The 24,688-nt window shown below is 39.2% G+C and overlaps 1 protein-coding gene across 10 annotated transcripts in view; it reads right to left on the minus strand.

Moving 5' to 3' along the window:
* Positions 1–24,688, minus strand: part of SPIDR (scaffold protein involved in DNA repair) — a 384,011-nt gene that overhangs the window by 210,811 nt on the left and 148,512 nt on the right. For all 10 annotated transcript variants that reach the window (XR_003793585.1, XR_003793584.1, XM_029223063.1 and 7 more), the window contains one exon: positions 19,451–19,664. Coding sequence is in view for 8 of the 10 variants with exons in the window: in XM_029223063.1 (XP_029078896.1) it covers positions 19,451–19,664 (214 nt within the window). In the remaining 2 variants the exon portion in view is untranslated. The remainder of the gene's footprint in view (positions 1–19,450; positions 19,665–24,688) is intronic.

The following is a 24,688-nucleotide window of genomic DNA, read 5'->3' on the forward strand; positions in this document are numbered from 1 at the left end:
TGAACCTGCCCACTAGAGAGACAAGATCCAGCCTCATCCACCACAACACAGGCACTAGTCCCCTCCACCAGGAAGCCTACACAACCCACTGAAACAACCTTAGCCACTGGAGACAGACATCAAAAACAACGGGAACTACGAACGTGCAGCCTGCAAAAAGGAGACCCCAAACACAGTAAGATAAGCAAAATGAGAAGACAGAAAAACACACAGCAGATGAAGGAGCAAGATAAAAATGCACCAGACCTAACAAATGAAGAGGAAATAGGCAGTCTACCTGAAAAAGAATTCAGAATAATCATAGTAAGGATGATCCGAAATCTTGGAAGTAGAATGGACAAAATGCAAGAAACAGTTAACAAGGACCTAGAAGAAATAAAGATGAAACAAGCAATGATGAACAACGCAATAAATGAAATTAAAAGTACTCTAGATGGGATCACTAGCAGAATAACTGAGGCAGAAGAACGGATAAGTGACCTGGAAGATAAAATAGTGGAAATAACTACTGCAGAGCAGAATAAAGAAAAAAGAATGAAAAGAACTGAGGACAGTCTCAGAGACCTCTGGGACAACATTAAACGCACCAACATTCGAATTATAGGGGTTCCAGAAGAAGAAGAGAAAAAGAAAGGGACTGAGAAAATATCTGAAGAGATTATAGTTGAAAACTTCCCTAATATGGGAAAGGAAATAGTTAATCAAGTCCAGGAAGCATGGAGAGTCCCATACAGGATAAATACAAGGAGAAATATGCCAAGACACATATTAATCAAACTGTCAAAAATTAAATACAAAGAAAGCATATTAAAAGCAGCAAGGGAAAAACAACAAATAACACACAAGGGAATCCCCATAAGGTTAACAGCTGATCTCTCAGCAGAAACCCTACAAGCCAGAAGGGAGTGGCAGGACATACTGAAAGTGATGAAGGAGAAAAACCTGCAACCAAGACTACTCTACCCAGCAAGGATCTCATTCAGATTTGATGGAGAAATTAAAACCTTTACAGACAAGCAAAAGCTGAGAGAGTTCAGCATCACCAAACCAGCTTTACAACAAATGCTAAAGGAACTTCTCTAGACAAGAAACACAAGAGAAGGAAAAGACCTATAATAGCGAACCCAAAACAATATAGAAAATGGGAATAGGAACATACATATCGATAATTACCTTAAATGTAAATGGACTAAATGCTCCCACCAAAAGACACAGATTGGCTGAATGGATACAAAAACAAGACCCTTATATATGCTGTCTACAAGAGACCCACTTCAGACCTAGAGACACATACAGACTGAAAGTAAGGGGATGGAAAAAGATATTCCATGCAAATGGAAACCAAAAGAAAGCTGGAGTAGCAATTCTCATATCAGACAAAATAGACTTTAAAATAAGGACTATTAAAAGAGACAAAAAAGGACACTACATAATGATCAAGGGATCGATCCAAGAAGAAGATATAACAATTGTAAATATTTATGCACCCAACATAGGAGCACCTCAATACATAAGGCAAATACTAACAGCCATAAAAGGGGAGATCGACAGTAACACATTCATAGTAGGGGACTTTAACACCCCACTTTCACCCGTGGACAGATCATCCAAAATGAAAATAAATAAGGAAACACAAGCTTTAAATGATACATTAAACAAGATGGACTTAATTGACATTTATAGGACACTCCATCCAAAAACAACAGAATACACATTTTTCTCAAGTGCTCATGGAACATTCTCCAGGATAGATCATATCTTGGGTCACAAATCAAGCCTTGGTAAATTTAAGAAAATTGAAATTGTATCAAGTATCTTTTCTGACCACAACGCCATGAGACTAGATATCAGTTACAGGAAAAGATCTGTAAAAAATACAAACACATGGAGGCTAAACAATACACTACTTAATAATGAAGTGATCACTGAAGAAATCAAAGAGGAAATAAAAAAATACCTAGAAACAAATGACAGTGGAGACACAACGACCCAAAACCTATGGGATGCAGCAAAAGCAGTTCTAAGGGGGAAGTTTATAGCAATACAAGCCCACCTTAAGAAGCAGGAAACATCTCGAATAAACAACCTAACCTTGCACCTCAAACAATTAGAGAAAGAAGAACAAAAAAACCCCAAAGCTAGCAGAAGGAAAGAAATCATAAAAATCAGATCAGAAATAAATGAAAAAGAAATGAAGGAAACGATAGCAAAGATCAATAAAACTAAAAGCTGGTTCTTTGAGAAGATAAACAAAATAGATAAACCACTAGCCAGACTCATCAAGAAAAAAAGGGAGAAGACTCAAATCAATAGAATTAGAAATGAAAAAGGAGAAGTAACAACTGACACTGCAGAAATAAAAAAAAATCATGAGAGATTACTACAAGCAACTCTATGCCAATAAAATGGACAATCTGGAAGAAATGGACAAATTCTTAGAAATGCACAACCTGCCAAGACTGAATCAGGAAGAAATAGAAAATATGAACAGACCAATCACAAGCACTGAAATTGAAACTGTGATTAAAAATCTTCCAACAAACAAAAGCCCAGGACCAGATGGCTTCACAGGTGAATTCTATCAAACGTTTAGAGAAGAGCTAACACCTATCCTTCAGGACCAGATGGCTTCACAGGTGAATTCTATCAAACGTTTAGAGAAGAGCTAACACCTATCCTTCTCCAACTCTTCCAAAATATAGCAGAGGGAGGAGCACTCCCAAATTCCTTCTACGAGGCCACCATCACCTTGATACCAAAACCAGACAAGGATGTCACAAAGAAAGAAAACTACAGGCCAATATCACTGATGAACATAGATGCAAAAATCCTCAACAAAATACTAGCAAACAGAATCCAACAGCACATTAAAAGGATCATACACCATGATGAAGTGGGGTTTATTCCAGGAATGCAAGGATTCTTCAATATACGCAAATCTATCAATGTGATAAACCATATTAACAAATTGAAGGAGAAAAACCATATGATCATCTCAATAGATGCAGAGAAAGCTTTCGACAAAATTCAACACCCATTTATGATAAAAACCCTGCAGAAAGTAGGCATAGAGGGAACTTTCCTCAACATAATAAAGGCCATATATGACAAACCCACAGCCAACATCGTCCTCAATGGTGAAAAACTGAAAGCATTTCCACTAAGATCAGGAACAAGACAAGGTTGCCCACTCTCACCACTCTTATTCAACATAGTTTTGGAAGTTTTAGCCACAGCAATCAGAGAAGAAAAGGAAATAAAAGGAATCCAAATCGGAAAAGAAGAAGTAAAGCTGTCACTGTTTGCAGATGACATGATACTATACATAGAGAATCCTAAAGATGCCACCAGAAAACGACTAGAGCTAATCAATGAATTTGGTAAAGTAGCAGGATACAAAAGTTAATGCACAGAAATCTCTGGCATTCCTATATACTAATGATGAAAAATCTGAAAGTGAAATCAAGAAAACACTCCCATTTACCATTGCAACAAAAAGAATAAAATATCTAGGAATAAACCTACCTAAGGAGACAAAAGACCTGTATGCAGAAAATTATAAGACACTGATGAAAGAAATTAAAGATGATACAAATAGATGGAGAGATATACCATGTTCTTGGATGGGAAGAATCAACATTGTGAAAATGACTCTACTACCCAAAGCAATCTACAGATTCAATGCAATCCCTATCAAACTACTACTGGCATTTTTCACAGAACTAGAACAAAAAATTTCGCAATTTGTATGGAAACACAAAAGACCCCGAATAGCCAAAGCAATCTTGAGAACGAAAAAAGGAGCTGGAGGAATCAGGCTCCCTGACTTCAGACTATACTACAAAGCTACAGTAATCAAGACAGTATGGTACTGGCACAAAAACAGAAAGATAGATCAATGGAACAGGATAGAAAGCCCAGAGATAAACCCACGCACATATGGACACCTTATCTTTGATAAAGGTGGCAGGAATGTACAGTGGAGAAAGGACAGCCTCTTCAATAAATGGTGCTGGGAAAACTGGACAGCTACATGTAAAAGAATGAAATTAGAACACTCCCTAACACCATACACAAAAATAAGCTCAAAATGGATTAAAGACCTAAATGTAAGGCCAGAAACTATCAAACTCTTAGAGGAAAACATAGGCAGAACACTCTATGACATAAATCACAGCAAGATCCTTTCTGATCCACCTCCTAGAGTAATGGAAATAAAAACAAAAATAAACAAATGGGACCTAATGAAACTTCAAAGCTTTTGCACAGCAAAGGAAACCATAATCAAGACCAAAAGACAACCCTCAGAATGGGAGAGAATATTTGCAAATGAAGCAACTGACAAAGGATTAATCTCCAAAATTTACAAGCAGCTCATGCAGCTCAATAACAAAAAAACAAACAACCCAATCCAAAAATGGGCAGAAGACCTAAATAGACATTTCTCCAAAGAAGATATACAGAATGCCAACAAACACATGAAAGAATGCTCAACATCATTAATCATTAGAGAAATGCAAATCAAAACTACAATGAGATATCATCTCACACCAGTCAGAATGGCCATCATCAAAAAATCTAGAAACAATAAATGCTGGAGAGGGTGTGGAGAAAAGGGAACACTCTTGCACTGCTGGTGGGAATGTGAATTGGTTCAGGCACTATGGAGAACAATATGGAGGTTCCTTAAAAAACTACAAATAGAATTACCATATGACCCAGCAATCCCACTACTGGGCATATACCCTGAGAAAACCAAAATTCAAAAAGAGTCATGTACCAAAATGTTCATTGCAGCTCTATTTACAATAGCCCGGAGATGGAAACAACCTAAGTGCCCATCATCGGATGAATGGATAAAGAAGATGTGGCACATATATACAATGGAATATTACTCAGCCTTAAAAAGAAATGAAATTGAGCTATTTGTAATGAGATGGATAGACCTAGAGTCTGTCATACAGAGTGAAGTAAGTCAGAAAGAAAAAGACAAATACCGTATGCTAACACATATATACGGAATTTAAGGAAAAAAAAATGTCATGAAGAACCTAGGGGTAAGACAGGAATAAAGACGCAGACCTACTGGAGAACGGACTTGAGGATATGGGGAGGGGGAAGGGTGAGCTTTGACAGGGCGAGAGAGAGTCATGGACATATACACACTAACAAACGTAGTAAGGTAGATAGCTAGGGGGAAGCAGCCGCAAGGCACAGGGATATTAGCTCGGTGCTTTGTGACAGCCTGGAGGGGTGGGATAGGGAGAGTGGGAGGGAGGGAGACGCAAGAGGGAAGACATATGGGAACATATGTATATGTATAACTGATTCACTTTGTTATAAAGCAGAAACTAACACACCATTGTAAAGCAATTATACCCCAATAAAGATGTTTAAAAAAAAAAAAATCTTCCAACAAACAAAAGCTCAGGACCAGATGGCTTCACAGGTGAATTCTATCAAACATTTAGAGAAGAGCTAACACCCATCCATCTCAAACTCTTCCAAAAAAGTGCAGAGGAAGGAACACTCCCAAACTCATTTTATGAGGCCACCATCACCCTGATACCAAAACCAGACAAAGATACTACAAAAAAAGAAAATTACAGACCAATATCACTGATGAATATGGATGCAAAAATCCTCAACAAAATACTAGCAAACAGAATCCAACAACACATTAAAAGGATCATACACCACGATCAAGTGGGATTTATCCCAGGGATGCAAGGATTCTTCAATATACGCAAATCAATCAATGTGATACACCATATTAACAAATTGAAGAAGAAAAACCATATGATCATCTCAATAGATGCAGAAAAAGCTTTTGACAAAATTCAACACCCATTTACGATAAAAAAAAAAAACTCTCCAGAAAGTGGGCATAGAGGGAACCTACCTCAACAAAATAAAGGCCATATACGACAAACCCACAGCAAACATCATTCTCAATGGTGAAAAACTGAAAGCATTTCCTCTAAGGTCAGGAACAAGACAAGGATGTCCACTCTCACCACTATTATTCAACATCGTTTTGGAAGTCCTAGCCATGGCAATCAGAGAAGAAAAAGAAATAAAAGGAATACAAATTGGAAAAGAAGTAAAACTGTCACTGTTTGCAGATGACATGATACTATACATAGAGAATCCTAAAGATGCCACCAGAAAACTACTAGAGCTAACCAATGAATTTGGTAAAGTTGCAGGATATAAAATTAATGCACAGAAATCTCTTGCATTCCTACAAACTAATGATGAAAAATCTGAAAGTGAAATTAAGGAAACACTCCCATTTACCATTGCAACAAAAAGAATAAAATACCTAGGAATAAACATGCTGCTCAGTTCTTGAGCGCAATTTTTTAAATTGGTAAACCTTACTTCCCCTACGTTACATTCTATTAGCTTATTAAAAATTCCGGCTACAATTTTTACCAAATTCCTTCCTGACAAACTGCCCTAGGCCCCTCACATTCCTGCTCTGGAAGAGCAGGGCAGTTTCAGGCTGTTTCCTAGTCACTGTTCAGCACAGGAATTGTACCACCTGGAGGAGAAATCTCAGCAAGAGCATCAACTGCAGCTCTCATTGCTTTTCCTCCTCTCAGTCAGTTGTGGTATGTGCTGCAGAACTCATTAAAGACACCTGTCTATGACACAGTGACAGAAGCTGTACCCACGTGGCCATCAAAGCCAGGAGAAACCAGTCTCCTAACAGATCAGATCATTCTAGCAAGGTAAAACAAAACTGTGTTCCACATCCTTTTAAAGATTTTATCTCACTGACTTTATACCACTTTGGGATGAGATGAATGTTGCACTAACGAAAATAAATAGAAATAACTATTCAAAAGCAAATTACATATTATTTTATTACCATAAGCTAGGAATGACCTTGATGAGCTACTGCCTCTGCTAATTAAAAATGGCTTCAGATCAATTATTGAAAAACCAAAGTTGTCTTATTTGGTAAATATTTCCCTATACTCAACAGGTTTACAGCTGATAACCTTAGGTAAATCATTCAGCTGTACATTTTATAGAGAGTTTATCTTGGTGGGTCCATCTGATGCCACACTGCAATCCCACTTTATGAGTATTTTTTGTGATCACTTTTTTTTTTTTTTTTTTTTGTGATCACTTTTTTAATGGAGGATTACATGCTTGGTAACACTCAGAAATGTTACTACTTTATCAGGTGGAACCTCAAGGACTTCATCCACAGTGACTGTGTGTTGAGAGTACACCCAGAATGTCTTTTCTGGGGCAATCGTGGTTCTGCTGCAGGTATGCCTGTGGTGCCGCTGTAGGCTGAATGTTTGTATGGTTCCCAAATTTACACATTGCCTCCTAATGCCCAAAGTGATGGAGGTGAGATCTTTGAAAGGTGATTAGGTCATGAGAGTGGACCCCTCATAAACAAGATTAGTGCCCTGTTAAAGAGACCCCAGAGAGCTCCCCAGCCCCTTCTGCCATGTGAGGATACAGAGAGAAGATGGCCATCGATGAACCAGGGAACAGTCCTAACCAGACACTGAATCTGCCAGGCCCTGACCTGGACTTCCAGCCCCCAGAACTCTTGAAATAGGTATTTCTGTTGTTCGTTAGCCACCCAGTCTACGGTAACTTGTTACAGCAGACTGAGTGGGCACTCGGTTCAGGCACACATCTCTCTTAGGCTCCCCACTTGCATCAACCTCAGCTCAGCTGACCTTAACGCAGTTGGCTGATTTCTGTTAACCAGAAGCGGAGACGATCCTGAGTCTGTCCCACCTATTCTCTTTGTGCAGGTGCTACCGTCTGTGAGATTAGAAAACCCAAATTTTCAGGCTAAGAGAGTTGCCTCCCCTCCACTCATCCTCCTGGTACTACTCTCAGGGCCCAGTTGCTTCTCCTCACGACTGCTGTCTGGACTGGCTAGCCCTTTCACTGCCCTTCACCTTCTCACTGCAAGAACCTCCTCAGAAGTGTGCATGTCAGTAGCCACAGTGCCCCACCCCTGCTCCAACTAATTCTTCACAGTATTTCTGGTGAATTTTCTAAATGCAGACCTAATTAAGTGCTCTGCTACCTCCTTTAATTTGCGGACTAAGTCTGTACCTGGCACGCAGTACAAGCCCTTCAGGGCCCAGATGCTGCTAGCTTCATCCACCGCCACACCCCTTCCTCTCTACAATCAGCCTCCTCCACAGGCTCCTCGAGCGAGTTACTGCCCCCAATCCTAGTTAGATGGACCCTCCTGCTCACGCTTCAGACCTCTGCGCAGCTCTACTGTCCTGAGGCTGCCTGTCTCGGCTCCCTCTGCCTTCCTGAGCTCCTGATTGTGACTCTGCACATTCTCCCACCCACCACGCTGTGGCTGGCTGCTTACAGGACTGTCACCGCTACTGCAGTGGCAACTCCGTTATGGTACTGACATGATTGCACCCCCAGCACTGGCCACTCTAAAAATATCTGCTGAGTGAAACAAAGAATGCAAATATGTCAGCAGCATAACTTTAAACTCATTGCGACCTAATACTTATCAAGAGACAGCCAAAAAGAAATAATGTTAACAAGGATTAGCTTAAAATTATTCTTCTTTTATGCTTTCCTCTAGATATCCTAAAAAGTACTCCTGCATTAAGTATATCACTAACAGATTTTTAAAAAATCATCTGTGTTGTAGAAAGCTCTAGCAATTAATGTGAATAAATAGATAAAATTCACTGAGCAACTACCCTACTGACACTAGTAACAGACACACTGTTTCATTAAGTTTAACATACCCCTTGAGGTATCTTTATCTCCATTTCACTCATTTAGGTACTATGCTCACGGATGCTCAAAACATTCCCAAGATAAGAGAGCCGATAAACACTATACAATCCACAATCTCACTGAATAGCACTGAGCTCTTATGCTGGCAGCTTGCACAAAGAGATGTTAAGATAAAGAATCCCCACTCAACTGGTTATTATATTTGCTATAATTTCTAGTTTTATTTCTATATTACAGCTGTGTCCTTTTCCTTTTAAGAACACTTTTCTAAGGGATCACTGCCAGACGTGGCAGTACTTTTTATGTGTACTGGGTCACTCTGCATGCAGAGCCTTGAGCCTCAGTGTTAAGTGAGTCTCCTCCTTTACCACTGCTTGCTTGATTCTCTTGCATGTAGATTTCCATATTCATTGAAACCTTATACTTTTAAGGCCACTTAAAATCCATTTTGGACAAGACAGAATACATAAACAAATAAATGTGAACTGCTGACTTAGGTACGTGAAGAATCAGAAGTACTGGGGTAGAGGCGATTGTCCAGGGATGGGCAGTTAAGATAAGTGAGGGGTGAGGTGCCTAACAGAGAGGAGAAACAGAAGGCAACGAGTGGGGAACTCAGATGCCACTGACTGGTGTTTCCAACTTAATCATTACAGTTCAACCTCAGATACCATTTCTTGAGCTGCTACTACTTACTGGCAGCCTTCTGGGTGCTTACACATGACACTTTCATAATCTCCTTGAAAAAGCCAATGAGATAGCTATTAATGCTCTGTCACACCTGTGGAAAAGGAGGATCATGGCAATCAAAGAGCTTGCCCCTGCATATCTAATATCCTGACTTTTCCAGTTGCTGCCTGAAGGCTGGACTTACAATTAGCCTACATCACAGAGCTAAAGGGGCAAGGAATTAGTACAGTAAGTGCCCTACGTATGAACCTTCAAGTTTGCGAACTTTCAAAGATGCGAACGTGCATTTGCATGTCCGTCCAATCACATAAGTTAGTTCACGTGTCTGGTGTACACTGTCATATGGGCGCATCCTCTACAAGTGGTTGCGGTTTTGCATACCTTACTGTACAGTACTATATAGGGTATACTATCTTTATTTCAAGCCCAGGATGTCCGGAAGCAAGAGTAAAAGCAGCGGTGATGCAGCTGGTAGTGCTAAGAAGAGATCTGCAACGCAGGAAACAGCAAGGGGATTTTCTTTATTTGAGGAAGCACTGTTAGTTTTTGAGGCACAGGACCCGAACGTAGAACGGTACACAAAGATCACAGCAGCCATTCAGAATGCAATCCAGTGCTACCATGTCATCTATGACGAGAAAAAAAGAGCTACTCCCCAGACATCACTGGACTGCTTTTTCAATGGGGTAGACAGAATTGAATCCAGCAAGGAACCAGAACCTGTGCCATCAGTGTCAGGCGTGAATGAAATTGCAGCTTGCCCTCCGTCTGCTATTGCTGACGATCCTTCAGCTCTACCATCTCTCACCACCTCTCCCTCCTCCAGTCAGTAACTCTTCCTGCCTGTTCACTCGATGCCAGCCCCTGGATACCAGCTGTTGTACTGGACTACTGTACTTTTTAAGGTACTGTACTGGAAGATTAAAAAGGTGTTTTTTTGCATTTTTTAATGTGTTATTTGTGTGAAAACTATTATAAACCTATTAAAGTACAGTACTATATAGCAGATTGTGTTACTTGGATACCTAGGCTAACTCTGTTGGACTTACGAGCAAACTGGACTTACGAACGCGTCATATGTAGGGGACTTGCTGTATAGTCACAATGTGAGGTATAGTGGGGGTTAGAACTTCAGTATATGAATTTAAAGGGAACACAATTCAGTCTGTAACAACTTTTGTGGCCTAACATCTGGGTTTAGTTGGAGAACCTTCTATGCACAGTTAGGAAGAATATATATTTTGCTGTTTTGAGATAAGAGTGCTCTCTACATACTTGTTAGGTCTAATTGGTTTATTGTGTCATTCAAGTCTTCTGTTTCCTTATTGACCTTCTGTTCGTTCTGTTCATCATTGAAAGTGGGATACTGAAGTCTCCAACTATTTACTGTAGATTTGACTATTTTCAATTCTTTCAATCTTTGCTTCATATATTTTTGGGGCTCCTTTGTTAGGTACATGTATGTTTAGAATTGTTACATCTTATATTGAATCTTTTACCAATATATAATATCCTTCATTTCTCATAACCTTTTTTTTTAATTTAAAATCTATTTTTCCTGACAATAATACATCCGCCCAGGTTCTCTTTTAGTTACTATTTGTATGAGATATATATTTGTTTGTTTTACTTTCAACCACTTTGTGACCTATATCCAAATTGAGTTTCTTGTAGACAGCACATAGATAAAACCTGTTTTTTTTGTTGTTGTTGTTTTGTTTTTGTAAATCCAATCTGCTAGGCTCTAACTTTTAATAGTTCGGTTTCATCGTTTTACATTTAATGTGATTACTGATAAGGAAGGTTTTATTTCTACCATTTAGCTATTGTTTTCTGTATGCCTTATATGTTTTACTTTTTGTTCTTCAGTTTCTTCATAACTGCTTTTCTTTTTTTAACTTAGGTGGGGTTTTTTTTTTTGGTATTGTGCTATTTTAATTATTTCTTCCCTTTGTCTACATTTTTGAGTTATTTTCTTAACTTTTACCTTAGAATTACAAAGTGTAACAACCTATTTTGGAAAATACCAAGATGAACATCTATATACTTTGTATTCTCATTAACACAGATTTATAAAGTATATGAATATTTCTCTTAAATCATACAGGAGAAAGAGAACATTACAAACAATACCAAAAATACAATAACATTGCCTTTTATATTTACCTTTGTAGTTACTTTTCCCAATGTTCTTCATTTTTTCTTGGGTTCAAGTTGCCTCTTTTTTTTTTTTTAGAATTTTTTTGATGTGGACCATTTAATTTTTTTAAGTCTTTACTGAATTTGTTACAATATTGCTTCTGTTTTATGTTTTGGTTTTTGGCTGCAAGGCATGTGGGATCGTAGCTCTCCGACCAGGGATCAAACTTGCACCCCCTGCATTGGCAGGTAAAGTCTTAACCACTGGACCACCAGGGAAGTCCTCAAGTTGCTGTTTAGTATCCTTTCGTTTCAGCCTGAAGGACTCCCTTTAGTATTTCTCCTAAGGTAGGTCTACTGGTAATAAATGCCGTTCAGCTATTGATATCTGGAAATGTCTTAATTTCTCTTTCATTCTTGAAGGGTAGTTTTACCAGAGAGATAATTCTTGGTTGACAGGTTTTGTTTTTTTTTTTTCCTTTCTGGTTTTAAATATGTCATCAACTGCTTTCTGACCCCACAGGGTTTTTTTTGTTTGTTTTAAACATGTCCCAATTTATTTTATAAGGCCCTAATAATTTTGAAACCAATAGGGACATTACAAGAAAGGACAGTGTAGGCCAATTTCTCTCATGCATACGATGCAAAAATTCTAAACTAGATATTAGGAGATTAATTCCAACAATACATAAAAATGATATACATTACCTATAAGTGGGCATTATTCCAGGAATTCTCAAAGATGATATACAAAAACACAGTATGCATAGGCTCAGCATTAGTAGTCATCAACAAAATGCCATTTAAAATGAGACTTTTTACTTACTTTTTTATTGAAGTCTAGTTGACTTACAATGCTGTGTTAATTTCTGCTGTACAACAAAGTGACTCAGTTATACGCATATATACATTCTTTTTTATATTCTTTTCCATTATGGTTTATCACAGGATATTGAATACAGTTCCCTGTGCTAAAAAGTACGACCCTGTTTATCCATTCTGTATGTAACAGTTTGCACCTACTAACCCCAAACTCCCAGTCCACCCCTCCCCCACCCTGCCTCCCCCTTGGTAACCACAAGTCTGTTCTCTATGTCTGTGAGTTTGCTTGTTTTGTAAATAGGTTCATTTGTGCTGTATTCTAGATTCCACATGTAAGTGATATCATATGGTATGTCTTTCTGACTTAACCTTACTTAGTATGATAATCTCTAGTCGCATCCATGACCCCACAGTTTTCAATGAGATATCAGCTCTTAATATTATTGAGGATCCCTTGGACATGACAAGTTTCTTTCATATTTCTGCTTTCAAAAGTTTTTGTCTTTAGATTTTGACAATTTCACTACAATATGTCTTGGTGTCGATCTCTTTGATTTTATTGTGTTTGGAGATCACTTACCTCCCTGGATATGTTATGTCTTTCATCAGATCTGGGCCGGCGGGGGGGTTCACCCATTATTTCTTCAAATACTTTTTCTGATGTTTCCTCTCTTCTTCTAGTACTCCTATAATGCACATGTTTCTCTATTTGATAAGACATATCCCACAGGTCTCTCAGGGTCTTTTCATTTTTCTTTCTGTTCCTTAGACTATATAAGTTCAATTGTCTTATCTTCAAGTTCACTTATCTTTTGTTTCACTTGTTTAAATCTGTTGTAGAACCTCTCTAGTGAGTTTTAAAATTTAAGTTATTGTATTTGGGTTGGCCAAAAAGTTCCTTTGGTTTTTAAGTAAAAATAAAAGATACATTTTTTCATTTTCACCAAGAACTTTATTTAACAATGTATTCACCGTTTTGTTCCACTACCTTCTGCCGTTTTTTAGGCAACTTCAAATTCCATCCTCCCAAAACTTTTTATCTTTTTGAGCAAAGAACTGTTCCAGGCGCCTTTTACAGTCTTCCAGGGAATCGAAACTTCTTCCATTAAGAGAATTTTGTGAAGACTAAAATAAATGGAAATCCGAAGGTGCAATGTCTGGGGGATACAGTGGATGAATCAGAACTTCCCAGCCAAGCTGTAACAGTTTTTGCCTGGTCATCAAAGAAACATGAGGTTTTGCGTTATCCTGATGGAAGATTATGCATTTTCTGTTGACTAATTCCAGACACTTTTTGTCGAGTGCTGCTTTCAATTGGTCTCACTGGGAGCAGTACTCGTTGGAATTAATTGTTTGGTTTTCCGGAAGGAGCTCATAATAGAGGACTCCCTTCCAATCCCACCATATATGCAAAACCACCTTCTTTGGATGAAGACCAGGCTTTGGCGTGGCTGGTGGTGGTTCATTTCACTTGGCCCACTATCTCTTCCGTTCCACATTACTGTACAGTATCCACTTTTCTTTGCCTGTCACTATTTGTTTTAAAGATGGAACGTTTTCCTTACGTTTCAGTAGAGAATCGCATGTGGAAATACGGTCAAGAATGTTTTATTTCGTTTAACTTATGTGGAACCCAAACATCAAAGTGACTAACATAACCAAGCTGGTACAAATGATTTTCAACACTTGATTTGGATATTTTGAGTATGTTGGCTGTCTCCCGCGTGGTATAACTTTGATTGTTCTCAACTGATGTCTTGATTTGATCACTGTCAACTTCAACTGGTCTACTCAACCACGGAGCATCATCCAGAGAGAAATCTCCAACACAAAACTTCGCAAACCACCTTTGACATGTTCAATCAGTCACAGCACCTTCTCCATACACTGCACAAACCTTTTTTTGCATTTTTACCTTTCTTGAAATGATAAAGCATAATATGCCAAAAATGTTGCTTTTTTTCTCCATCTTCAATATTAAAATGGCTACACAAAAACTCACCCATTTTGGTAAGGTTTTTTTTAAATGCACCGATATGACAGCTATCACCATACAGTCTAACAAAATTGTTTCGAATGAAGTTAAAAGACAAGCGCTACCAGAGCCATCTTATGGAAAAAACTGAACAAACTTTTTGGCCAACCCAATACTCTTCAGCTCCAGAATTTCTCTTTGCTTTTTATAATTTTTCTATCTTTACTTATATTTTCATTTTGCTCACATATTACTTTCCTGATTTCCTTTAGTTTTTAATATATAGTAAACCTTTAACTCACTGGAAATATTTAAGACAGTTGATTTCACATACCTGACTAATAATTCCAATGTCTGGGCTTCCTCAGCGATGTCAATTTTTTTTCCTGTGAATGCACCAATTCTTCCCTGTTTCTTTGTATATTTTGTAATTTTTGTTGAAAATTGGACATTTCAGTATTATTTTGGCGTAACTCGGGGAATTTAATTCTTCCATTCCACAGGGGCTGCTGAAGCTTAACTTACTGAGAGCTGGATTCATCCATTTATGAATTTTCCATACTATTTTGTAAGTTGTGTGCTCCTTGTCTTGTGTAGCAAAGTGGTATTTTTGTTTCATTGTCTCTGTCATCAGCTAGACCTGACAAAGATTCACTTAAATGTTTGGTTCCAAACAGCAGGGAGGTAGACATGTACTGTCTCTTTAACTCTCCTGGAAACCACTTCAGCCTGTGAAGGGGCTGGAAAAATGTCCACTAGCCTCTGTGCCAGTGCCTCAGTGATCAAAGCTTCATTCAGCAATCAGTACAAACCCTGATATACTGCCCACCCTGGCTCTAGCATTCTGCACCAGGATTGTGGAGATGGGTGATGTGGGACAGTAGCTGCTACCAGCAGCTGAAATTCCCCATTTTTTTTTAACATCTTTATTGGAGTATAATTGCTTTACAATGGTGTGTTAGTTTCTGCTTTATAACAAAGTGAATCAGCTATATGTATACATATGTCCCCATATCCCCTCCCTCTTGCGTCTCCCTCCCTCCCACCCTCCCTATCCCACCCCTTTAGTGGTCACAAAGCACCGAGCTGATCTCCCTGTGCTATGCGGCTGCTTCCCACTAGCTATCTATTTTACATTTGGTAGTGTGTATATGTCCATGCCACTCTCTCACTTCGTCCCAGCTTACCCTTCCCCCTCCCTGTATTCTTTACCAAAATCTTCCCTCGACCACAAATGTTCAACTCTATAGAATTCTGAAGTCATACTTCACATGGTTCCTGCCCGTGCAGCAGCTGTTTAGGTGGAGGTGTGGGTTCCTGGAACTCCCTGCTCTATGTTCTGAGACACCACTCTCCTTAGTTGCCCTCCTAATCCACTTTCTTAGACTAGGAAGACAGTGGTCACTTGTTTGTATGCTCCCCTCTTCTTCTGCTTCCCTCTACTATGAATCATAATGCACATTTTCATATTAGATACTCTGAGCACTCCTGTAATACAGTAACTAGTACACATTTAACCAGCCTTTCCCGAAGTTATTTAAGCACAAGGCCTTCTGGTCATATTCCTATGAAGGCCCTATGGAAAAGTGCCCCATGGAGCAAGAGCTGACACCTGCTTCTCGTTCTTTCTCATGTAAGCATGAGTGACAGATTTCCTTCTCTTCTTCCCTCTAGTTTTTCAGATTATCCAGATTACTGTCATGGTGCTCATTTTTTCATTTTCACACTGCAGTAGTTTTCTTTTCTATTTATTTCCTCTGAAGACACTCTGTAATTTTGGTGGGAAAAGACTGGCTGTCATAACAGGAAGATAATCTCACCCTATAAACAAACCTTCCACCTTCATCATTGCTTTACTCCTAGCAATTTCTTCATCTCACAGAATCCCAGGTGGCAAAGATGGAGCAGGAACAAAAGCAGCTGTGAACAAGCCTGAGGGCTCTACCTCAGCAGTTACCACACATGGCTTACACTGAAAACCAGACCAGCTGACAGTTTCTCTTTGGGCATCACAGTCTCTCTTGTGTTTACTCACGGCTTTAGGTATTGCTGGTGTCAAGAAGGTACTGCTGACTGTGCCATCAAAATCTGCCCCAAGTCTCCCCATTTTACTACATGGTGCCCTAACTCACTTGTTTCCTCAAGCCAGAAACTCAGAGGAATCTTGTTTCGTGTCTCTCCTTCACAAACCACATCAAATCCATCAGCACATCCTGTTGCTGCCAACTCTGAGATACGTACTGAATCTACTGTTTACCATCCTAGTCCAAGTTATCATCTTCCCGCACACTTGAGCTACTCCCAAAGTCTCCTGGATGCCTTTACTCTGGCCTCCTTCTAAGTTATCCTGCACAAATTTCAAACTGTGAGTAAGATCACATCCTTCCTTTCCTAGACAGCAGGGAGGATTCAACACACCAGCTCTTTAACATTGTACACGTTCTCCATCCTCACTTGCTGCCACTCCTGCTGCAGAATTCCCCTTCATCCATATGAGCTATGTATATTCCTGCATACACCATGCCACTCTGGCCTCTTTTTCTTTGCTAATTCAGCCTCCTCTATTGCAAATGCCCTCACAGCCCCTTCTTTGGTTCTTTCCAACTTAGCCTTCGTAACTTAGATAGATAATCAGCAACTCCAGGAAGCTACCTCAATCTGCTCTCTCCCCAGTACACGTACACACACACACACACACACACACACACACACACACACACACACTCTCTCTCTCTCTCTCTCTCTCTCTCTCTCTCTCTCTCTCTCTCTCCCCCCTACCGACCTATCAGTCATGCTTACCTCTTCACTGCTCTCACATCCTTTGTACAGACCTCTATTATTATACTTCCTAGAGTCTTTATCACATGTTTATTTTACCTTTCTCTTCCACCATAAAGTGAGTCCCTTAAGGGCAGAGATGATTTGTCATTCATTTTGAATACTGTTTACCCATTATTTAGCACAAGGCTTATTATACAGTAAGTAAACATCAAAAAATGCTTCTTAGCGAATGTACGAATCAATGAAATACATTGATACATCCTCTCATTCAAACAGGGAACATAACAAGACTGGCAACATCTTGATGATTATCTAATACTCAACATTAATCATATAGTTATTGAATGTCTACCACAGGCCAAGCATTATTCTAGTCACTAGGAATACAGTAGTGAAAAAGTTTTGATTTGGAAGTTCTAGCCAATGCAACAAGACATGAAACAGGTAAAGAAGCAAAAGCATTAGGAAGGAAAAAACAAAATTGTTATCATAAGTAACATAATTGTATAAATAGAAAAGTTTTACTATACAAAACAGACATATGAATTGATAAGAATATCCCCCGGGCCCCAGTGAATATATGAGTAAAGGTTAAGAAAAACAATTTGCAAAAGAGAAGCTGTCATCAGTAAATAAATATAAGAGAAAGTATTCAGTTTGAGTATTCAGCAGCAGGTACTCTACTATGAGGTTTACAGTTTACTTAACTGTATCAAGAAATCACAGCAGTAACAGCAACAACAAAATGTATACCCTTTTGGGATTGACCCATATACACTACTGATGCTATGTATAAAATAGACAACTAATGAGAATATACTATATAGCACAGGGAACTCTACTTACTGCACTGTGGTGACCTAAATGGGAAGGAAATCCAAAAAAGAGGGGATATATGTATATGTATAGCTGATTCATTCTGCTGTGCAGTAGAAACTAACACAACATTGTAAAGCAACTATACTCCAATAAAAATTAATTAAAAGCAAAAAAAAAAGGTATATCCTTTAATCCACTAAAACAGTTCCTAAAATCTACTGAGAAATAACCCGAAATATGTAAATACATATATATGAATATCTATTAAAGAGTTATTTATGTTAGCAAAACAATGGATATATACTATATGCTGAGAATATGGAAAGAGTAAAGAAATTATAATGTGCAGTCATGAAAATGTTGACGGTGGTATTGACGTGACTGCTGAGAAACTGTCAGCAGTGGAAACAGCTATAAGCTTTACAAGTTATTATGGTAACAATATATTGAGAAGCACAAAACCCACATTCAAAGGTGTCTACTGCATCAGAAGTCAGGATCATGGTCACCCGGAGCAGGAGGAAGAGGAAGGAAAGGGGAGAGTGTTGCAGTCTCAGGTATGGACTGCATTCTACTTCTTGGACTGGACAGAAATGTATTCACTTTGTGATTACTTGATGAAACGTATACTTATAATCTGTGTACGATTCTATATTGTATATTATATTGTTCAATTTAAAAATGTATCAGAAATTTAAATAAAATAAAGTAATGCAAGTTACCCTCTGATATCCTCAGCCTGTCTGTGGAAGAATTTAATTAGAGACTGATGATCATGCACTATGGACACAATGAAAAGATCCCTCCTCTGGGGAAGAAGTTTAACTTAAAGATCTTTAAGTTGAATTCAAACCTAAGAATTTAACAGATGAATGAAACTTAAAAACTGTCAATAAAATTAACAACCCTTAAAACAAGTCTGCTCAAACCTTCCCTCTTCTTTTGGTGGTAAAAATTAATACCCTATGCAGAAGAAAACAAACATGGTATCCTCAAAAATAATTTCTGATCCACTAATGACCACTTATGCCCCTGAAGATCAAACCCTATTATGTCTTAATTCGTGATTTTTATCCCCCTAAAGTAATTAGCAAAGAAGTATTAAATTAATGTGTATTATCCTATTGTCACATAATCACTCTCACGAAAATTATATTTCTAAGAAAGATAAAAACAAAAACAGCCAGATTTCATAACAACACACCACTTAAGCAGGAATCTTGATGTGCTTGTTTCTCCCTCACCACCTCACCACCCCCGCCAAATTATCAAAAATTTGCTCCCAGAAATACAAACGAGCCGTCAGAGACAGTTCAGAGCTTCTGTTACATAAAATCTATGTCGAATCCTGGCTCCATCCCCTGGCATTACTGTATAATACAGTGACAAAAATGTTCCTGATAAAAAGGTCTTTTGAGACAAACTCACAGTTGAGGACTGTGGGGATCAGTTCTCTGCACTCACCAGGGAGGGTAGATACGGATGATGTCTTGTGGAAGTCCCCGGAGGCAGCGTGCAGTCTCCTTGGCGAAGAGAACCCTCAGGCCAGTCCCAGGGGCCCCACCCTGAGAAGAGCTGTCAGCCTGCAGCCCCGATAACTGCTCACACATTGCAACTTGGATGGTGCATTCCTCATGAAGCTCTAGAATTTTCACAGTTAATATACCAGATTTTATACCTAGAAGGTGAAGAAAAGAACAAAAGCAAAAATGAAGTCTAAAAGACATATGGTCCAAGTGTGAATAAAATTATCATGAAAAAGAGAATCACTTTCAGATAGCCTTCTTCACCTGGAGAAAATGGTCTATATATTGATACTTTGAAAAGTAAAATACAGACTCTAACATGCTCATGGTAACATCTTTTTTTTTAATCAATATATCCTGCATGTTGCATTTAATATGTACATTTTAAGCAACATAAGAAACAGTTTTCTATCATAAAGAAACAGTCTTGCACATACGGAAAACTCAGATCCATCACTTCACAAAGCATGTTTTCACTCCAAAACTTGAACCCTTTCAAAAATCACAACAAAAGGAGTATGACCGGGTCCTCTCCACCTCATTACCTGCTCTGATTGTCTACTTTGAAATGACACAGTATGACTGGCCGGCTGCAAGTATTCTAACGATCGTGGACGTTCAAAGTTGAGGATTTCTGTGGACTGATGGGAGTTAGGGCTCTAAATTTAAATGGGTGGAATTCGATCTGGATTCAATCACTGGGTCTCTTATTAATTAAGTTGGCCAAGTTACACAGCATTTAAACACCTCATTTTTCTCATGTGTAAACTGGGGATCATGCCACCTGCCTCGATTAACATTTTTAAGAATTAAATAAGATAGATAAAGTTGAGAGTGTGCATAGCCTATAATCCCAGCTATGTACCCAGGAACTCTGTCACATGCACCAGGAGATCTAGACAAGGCTGCACATCTCAGTGTTGTTTGTAAGAGGAGGAAACCCAGCATCAGTCCATAGCCAATGGGTAAACTGTGGTGGGTTCATGGAAGAGACACTCTACAGAAGCTTATGTGAATGGACCTGATCTGTACATATCAGCTTGGAGAGATCTCAAATACAAGAGGGGTAAACAGATATGTACAGCCTAACACTCATAATGTTATTTTTCTTGAACACAAAGACTAATAAAATATTGTTACAGGTACATATGTCATACAGGTACATAAATATGGACTAGCAGGACACAAAGAAAACTCGTTGTAACTGTTGAATCATGCGAGAAAGAGGAGTGTGACTCAGGAAGGGAACCCAGGGGATTTCAAACTTATCTGCCGTATTGTTTGTTATAAAAGATTAATATGTGTTACTAATTCTAGGTAGTAAATACACTTTTTTTATTACTGTCTGCTTTTTAGTTAAAAAAATAAATGAATTAGATGAGATAAAACCGAAGTGTCTGGCACAGTGCCTTGCTAATAACAGACACCAATATGACTTTCATTACCACTTTAGCTAACTGGTTAACAGTGAGTATAAAAATTAACATTTAAACAGTACCAGCGCCTTAGTTATATAGTTTAATTTCGTTTCCATTTCTTTCTCCCTTTCACTTTTCTCTAGTCATTTTCCCCTGGACCCCAAGTTTTCCACGCCCTGCTCTCTCTGAGTGCCTTCAGCAAGCGTTCATGTATGAAGCAAGGTCATGGCATCTCCCCAGAGCACTATCTGGAACTATGATTTCTAAGTATGTGTCTATCGTGAGACTGTTTCTCAAGGTAAGAAGGAAACAGAAGGGGGAAGGATGTGACCAAGCACATCCTAAGCTGTGCTGGCTCAGCTGGGCTGGTCACTATGGAGAGTAAAACACACTGGAAAGAACGGTGCTGCCTAGGAAGTGAAGACTCAGCCTGCTCTGCCGCGACAGGTATCTTTTTAATAAAAAGCAGCTCACCTCAGCTGGTGAACAGGAAAAGAAGTCAGGATATGTGGGGGTCACTGCGGTGAGCACACCGTTTTTCCTGGGCAGGGCAGCAATGCAGTGGGTAGAGTTCAGCTCACTGGCAGCAAAGGGAAAAGCCCTAGTGGTAGGGACTGCACTAGCCACAGGCAAATTTCTGGACATACTTTAGGAGTTTTTAAAACTTTTACCTGTGCTCAGGGGTTACCCCCAACACTATCCTCGGCCACCAGCAGCGGCCGCTGTCCAGAGCCCCATGGCCCGTGCTCTCCAGCACCCACTGTCCTGCTGGAGTTCAAGCGGCCAGTGGTGCCCGGGCAGCACCGTTCTCCCTTCGGGTAACCAATTACTGGCATGTGCGGCTGATTAAAAAGCGATATAGGTTTTCAGCGATCTGCCCCCAACCCTACAGTCCACATAGACCCTGACAGATTTTACAAAAGGCAAGACACTACAGAAACACATAAATAGTATTACAGCAGAAATACCTATATATCTATGATGAGTCACACTGCTACTGACTGCAGTTTCTTTGAAGATTTTTATGAGAACTCCTGACAATATCTAATAACTATGAACCCTGATTTGACCATCACCACAGCATGCTTGGTGACTAAACAGGTTTGGGAGTGCTATCTTGGATGCACACAGGGCTGCGAACAGCACTTCCCCACCAAGCACCGTGAAGTCCCTCCCACAGGATGTGCTCCCACACAGGCCTGAGGAGAAGCCAGTGGTCTGCCTTCCCTGCACAAAGTAAGCAGCGTAATGTCCTCTTCCTCTGAGGGAGAAGAAGCCTGGGACAACCCAAGACAAGTTATGCATTCGATGCAAGCTTTCAATCTGAGCACAAGAGATGCTGGTTTTACAAACGAAGAAGAGGAAACATAAAAGGCCATTCTGTGACAGTGGGGCAAGTTTTCCATAAATGCTGTGAGACTCAGCCAAAGTTTCATGTTGTCAAGGAAGTGTCTCCGGAATCTCAGCCAGAGGCAACTGTTCCTTCCCTCTGAAATCCTCAAATACCTTATCTACACTTACAAGTATCCTCCTTTTTAAATGGAGATAGTATCAGCTATAGTCAAGAACACTGCAAACATTGAGAGAGAGAGAACAGAAAGCCTACAGTGCAGGGCCTGGTCTGTCACCCATACAATAATGGCCGCCACTGTCATCAGTCACTGTCACAATGTCAACTTTTCAAGGCATTTTCAAATCTATTACGGTACTTGACCCACAACAGCCCTATGCAATAGGTAAGGAAGATATTAATCTCCCTTTTTGACAAATAAGAAAACTGAACAAGTTAGTTGCTCATATGACTTTCTTAAGGTCAGAGAGGATTACTGGCAGATTTTATGCTCAAAACTGAGTATTCTCACAAGTCCTATACTTGCAGTGTCTCGAGGGTAAATGGCAGTTAAAGACAGGAAACTGAGGATGCTTTTTTTCTCTATTTTATTATGCTCAAACGTCGGACTTGTTTAAATGTTTAAAAAAAAAGAAAAAGAAAAAGCACACCAGGTTGAGAAATGGACTCAAGTGAGGCTTCTCGCTGGTTGGGCACAGTCAGGATTTCAACACTGAAAAGGAAGAGTATAATTTGACAGAAACCAAACGCTGAGGAAGAAGTGCCCCGAAGACCAAATGGAAAGCACAGATATCAACACAGCACGAAAGTGGTTAAGACACAGGAACAGACGATTCACAGAGGAAATACACCACAGGATCTAGTAATTTCTATCCATACATATGCCGAGCAGATGAAACACTCTGTAGTTAAAATGGCAAATAGTTAACTTAAAGGCTAACATTTGATGAATGAATGCATGAATGAGTGAGTGATTTATTTTATCAGCAAACTACTCTAAAAAAAAAGTCTTTGATTTTAAATGAGCAAGAGGCCACAAAAGAATCGAGCAAGTAATATAAGAACAAAATATATTTTTGATTCCTGGCTTAAATGACTTATTTGAAATACACAGGTGGCTAGGGTCCATTTATATGCATGTTAATTCCAATCCTCCTCAGTGGGTTATGCTGATGAATTAATATATATTGTGAGGAAAACATTCATGAATACTTATACAAAATATACTATACAAGAAATTAACAAAAACTATAAAAGAAAGTACCAGGTGAAGCAAGTTAGTACGGGGGGAGAAATACTGAAATCATCCTCCTACAGAGACAGAAACATCTGTAATTTTTTATCATGAAATACTTTTCATAATATAATTGTTGCACTAACTTTAAGCTGTTCCACTTCATTATCCACAAGATGACTGCAGAGTAATTTGGGATCCTCCCTGTATGATTACTCTCTTTATCTTCATAGATATTCTAACAGGCTAATCCATAAAGCGTCTTGATTTAAAATATATGTCCTACTATTCTCTGAAACTGGTACTTTTTCTCTTCTTCAGGCCAAATCATCAACAGGTGCCCACCATTACTTTTTTCCTCAGTCCTCACCCATCATGTACACACACACATACACACACACAGACTGGGGTAGGAGGGCAAGACAGCACAGCAAGGGTCAGGGATGGAGATCAGGGGAGTTTAAAGTACACCTGCTTCCTGTGCAGACAGAGGAGCAGGTTTCTCTCTCTCTCTCTCTCTCTCTCTCTGTGTGTGTGTGTGTGTGTGTGTGTGTGTTAGGGGCAAGGGACAGGGGTAACAGTGGTGTCATGATATCAGTGTTGGATCTATTAAGGCTGAGATACCTCTTAGTTATTACAGCCTGGCCCTAACTGACCTCCGCAGTCTGGTACCTGACTACTCTGCCCTAACACAAGGCCCTCCAGAGTGGCCCTCTGGTACGTGTAAATTTAACGACAGCCACCTCTGTTCTTGAATCCTTCAGGCGCCAACCACTGAGTAATCCAGACAACCGTCCACTGTTTAGAGACACCTTTGTTACCAGTTACTTCTCACTGCTCTACCCTCAAATTCCACAACTCTACTCAAGTATCTTTAAATTGTTTCTATACCCATACTTTAAGAAAGCATTTCACCACCATCTCCCAGGTGAATTCTCTAACCACAGTTCTGCTTTTCCATTCAGCAGGGTTGATCATTGTCCTTTATGTCATCACTGTACCACTGTACCAAGATTTTAACACATGAAATGAATAATTTAGTCTATTAAATCATGAACTCTGTGCTGTACTTGGATAAATACCAATAAAATATATAAGAGCTGAATGAACTCGAATAATACAAACTGATGTAAAGAATTTTGGGGACTATTTTTCTGTTCTTGATTTCACTGC

Source organism: Monodon monoceros, unplaced genomic scaffold, assembly GCF_005190385.1.
Source record: "Monodon monoceros isolate NGI ecotype Baffin Bay Population unplaced genomic scaffold, NGI_Narwhal_1 Super_Scaffold_14, whole genome shotgun sequence".
NCBI lineage: Eukaryota > Metazoa > Chordata > Mammalia > Artiodactyla > Monodontidae > Monodon > Monodon monoceros.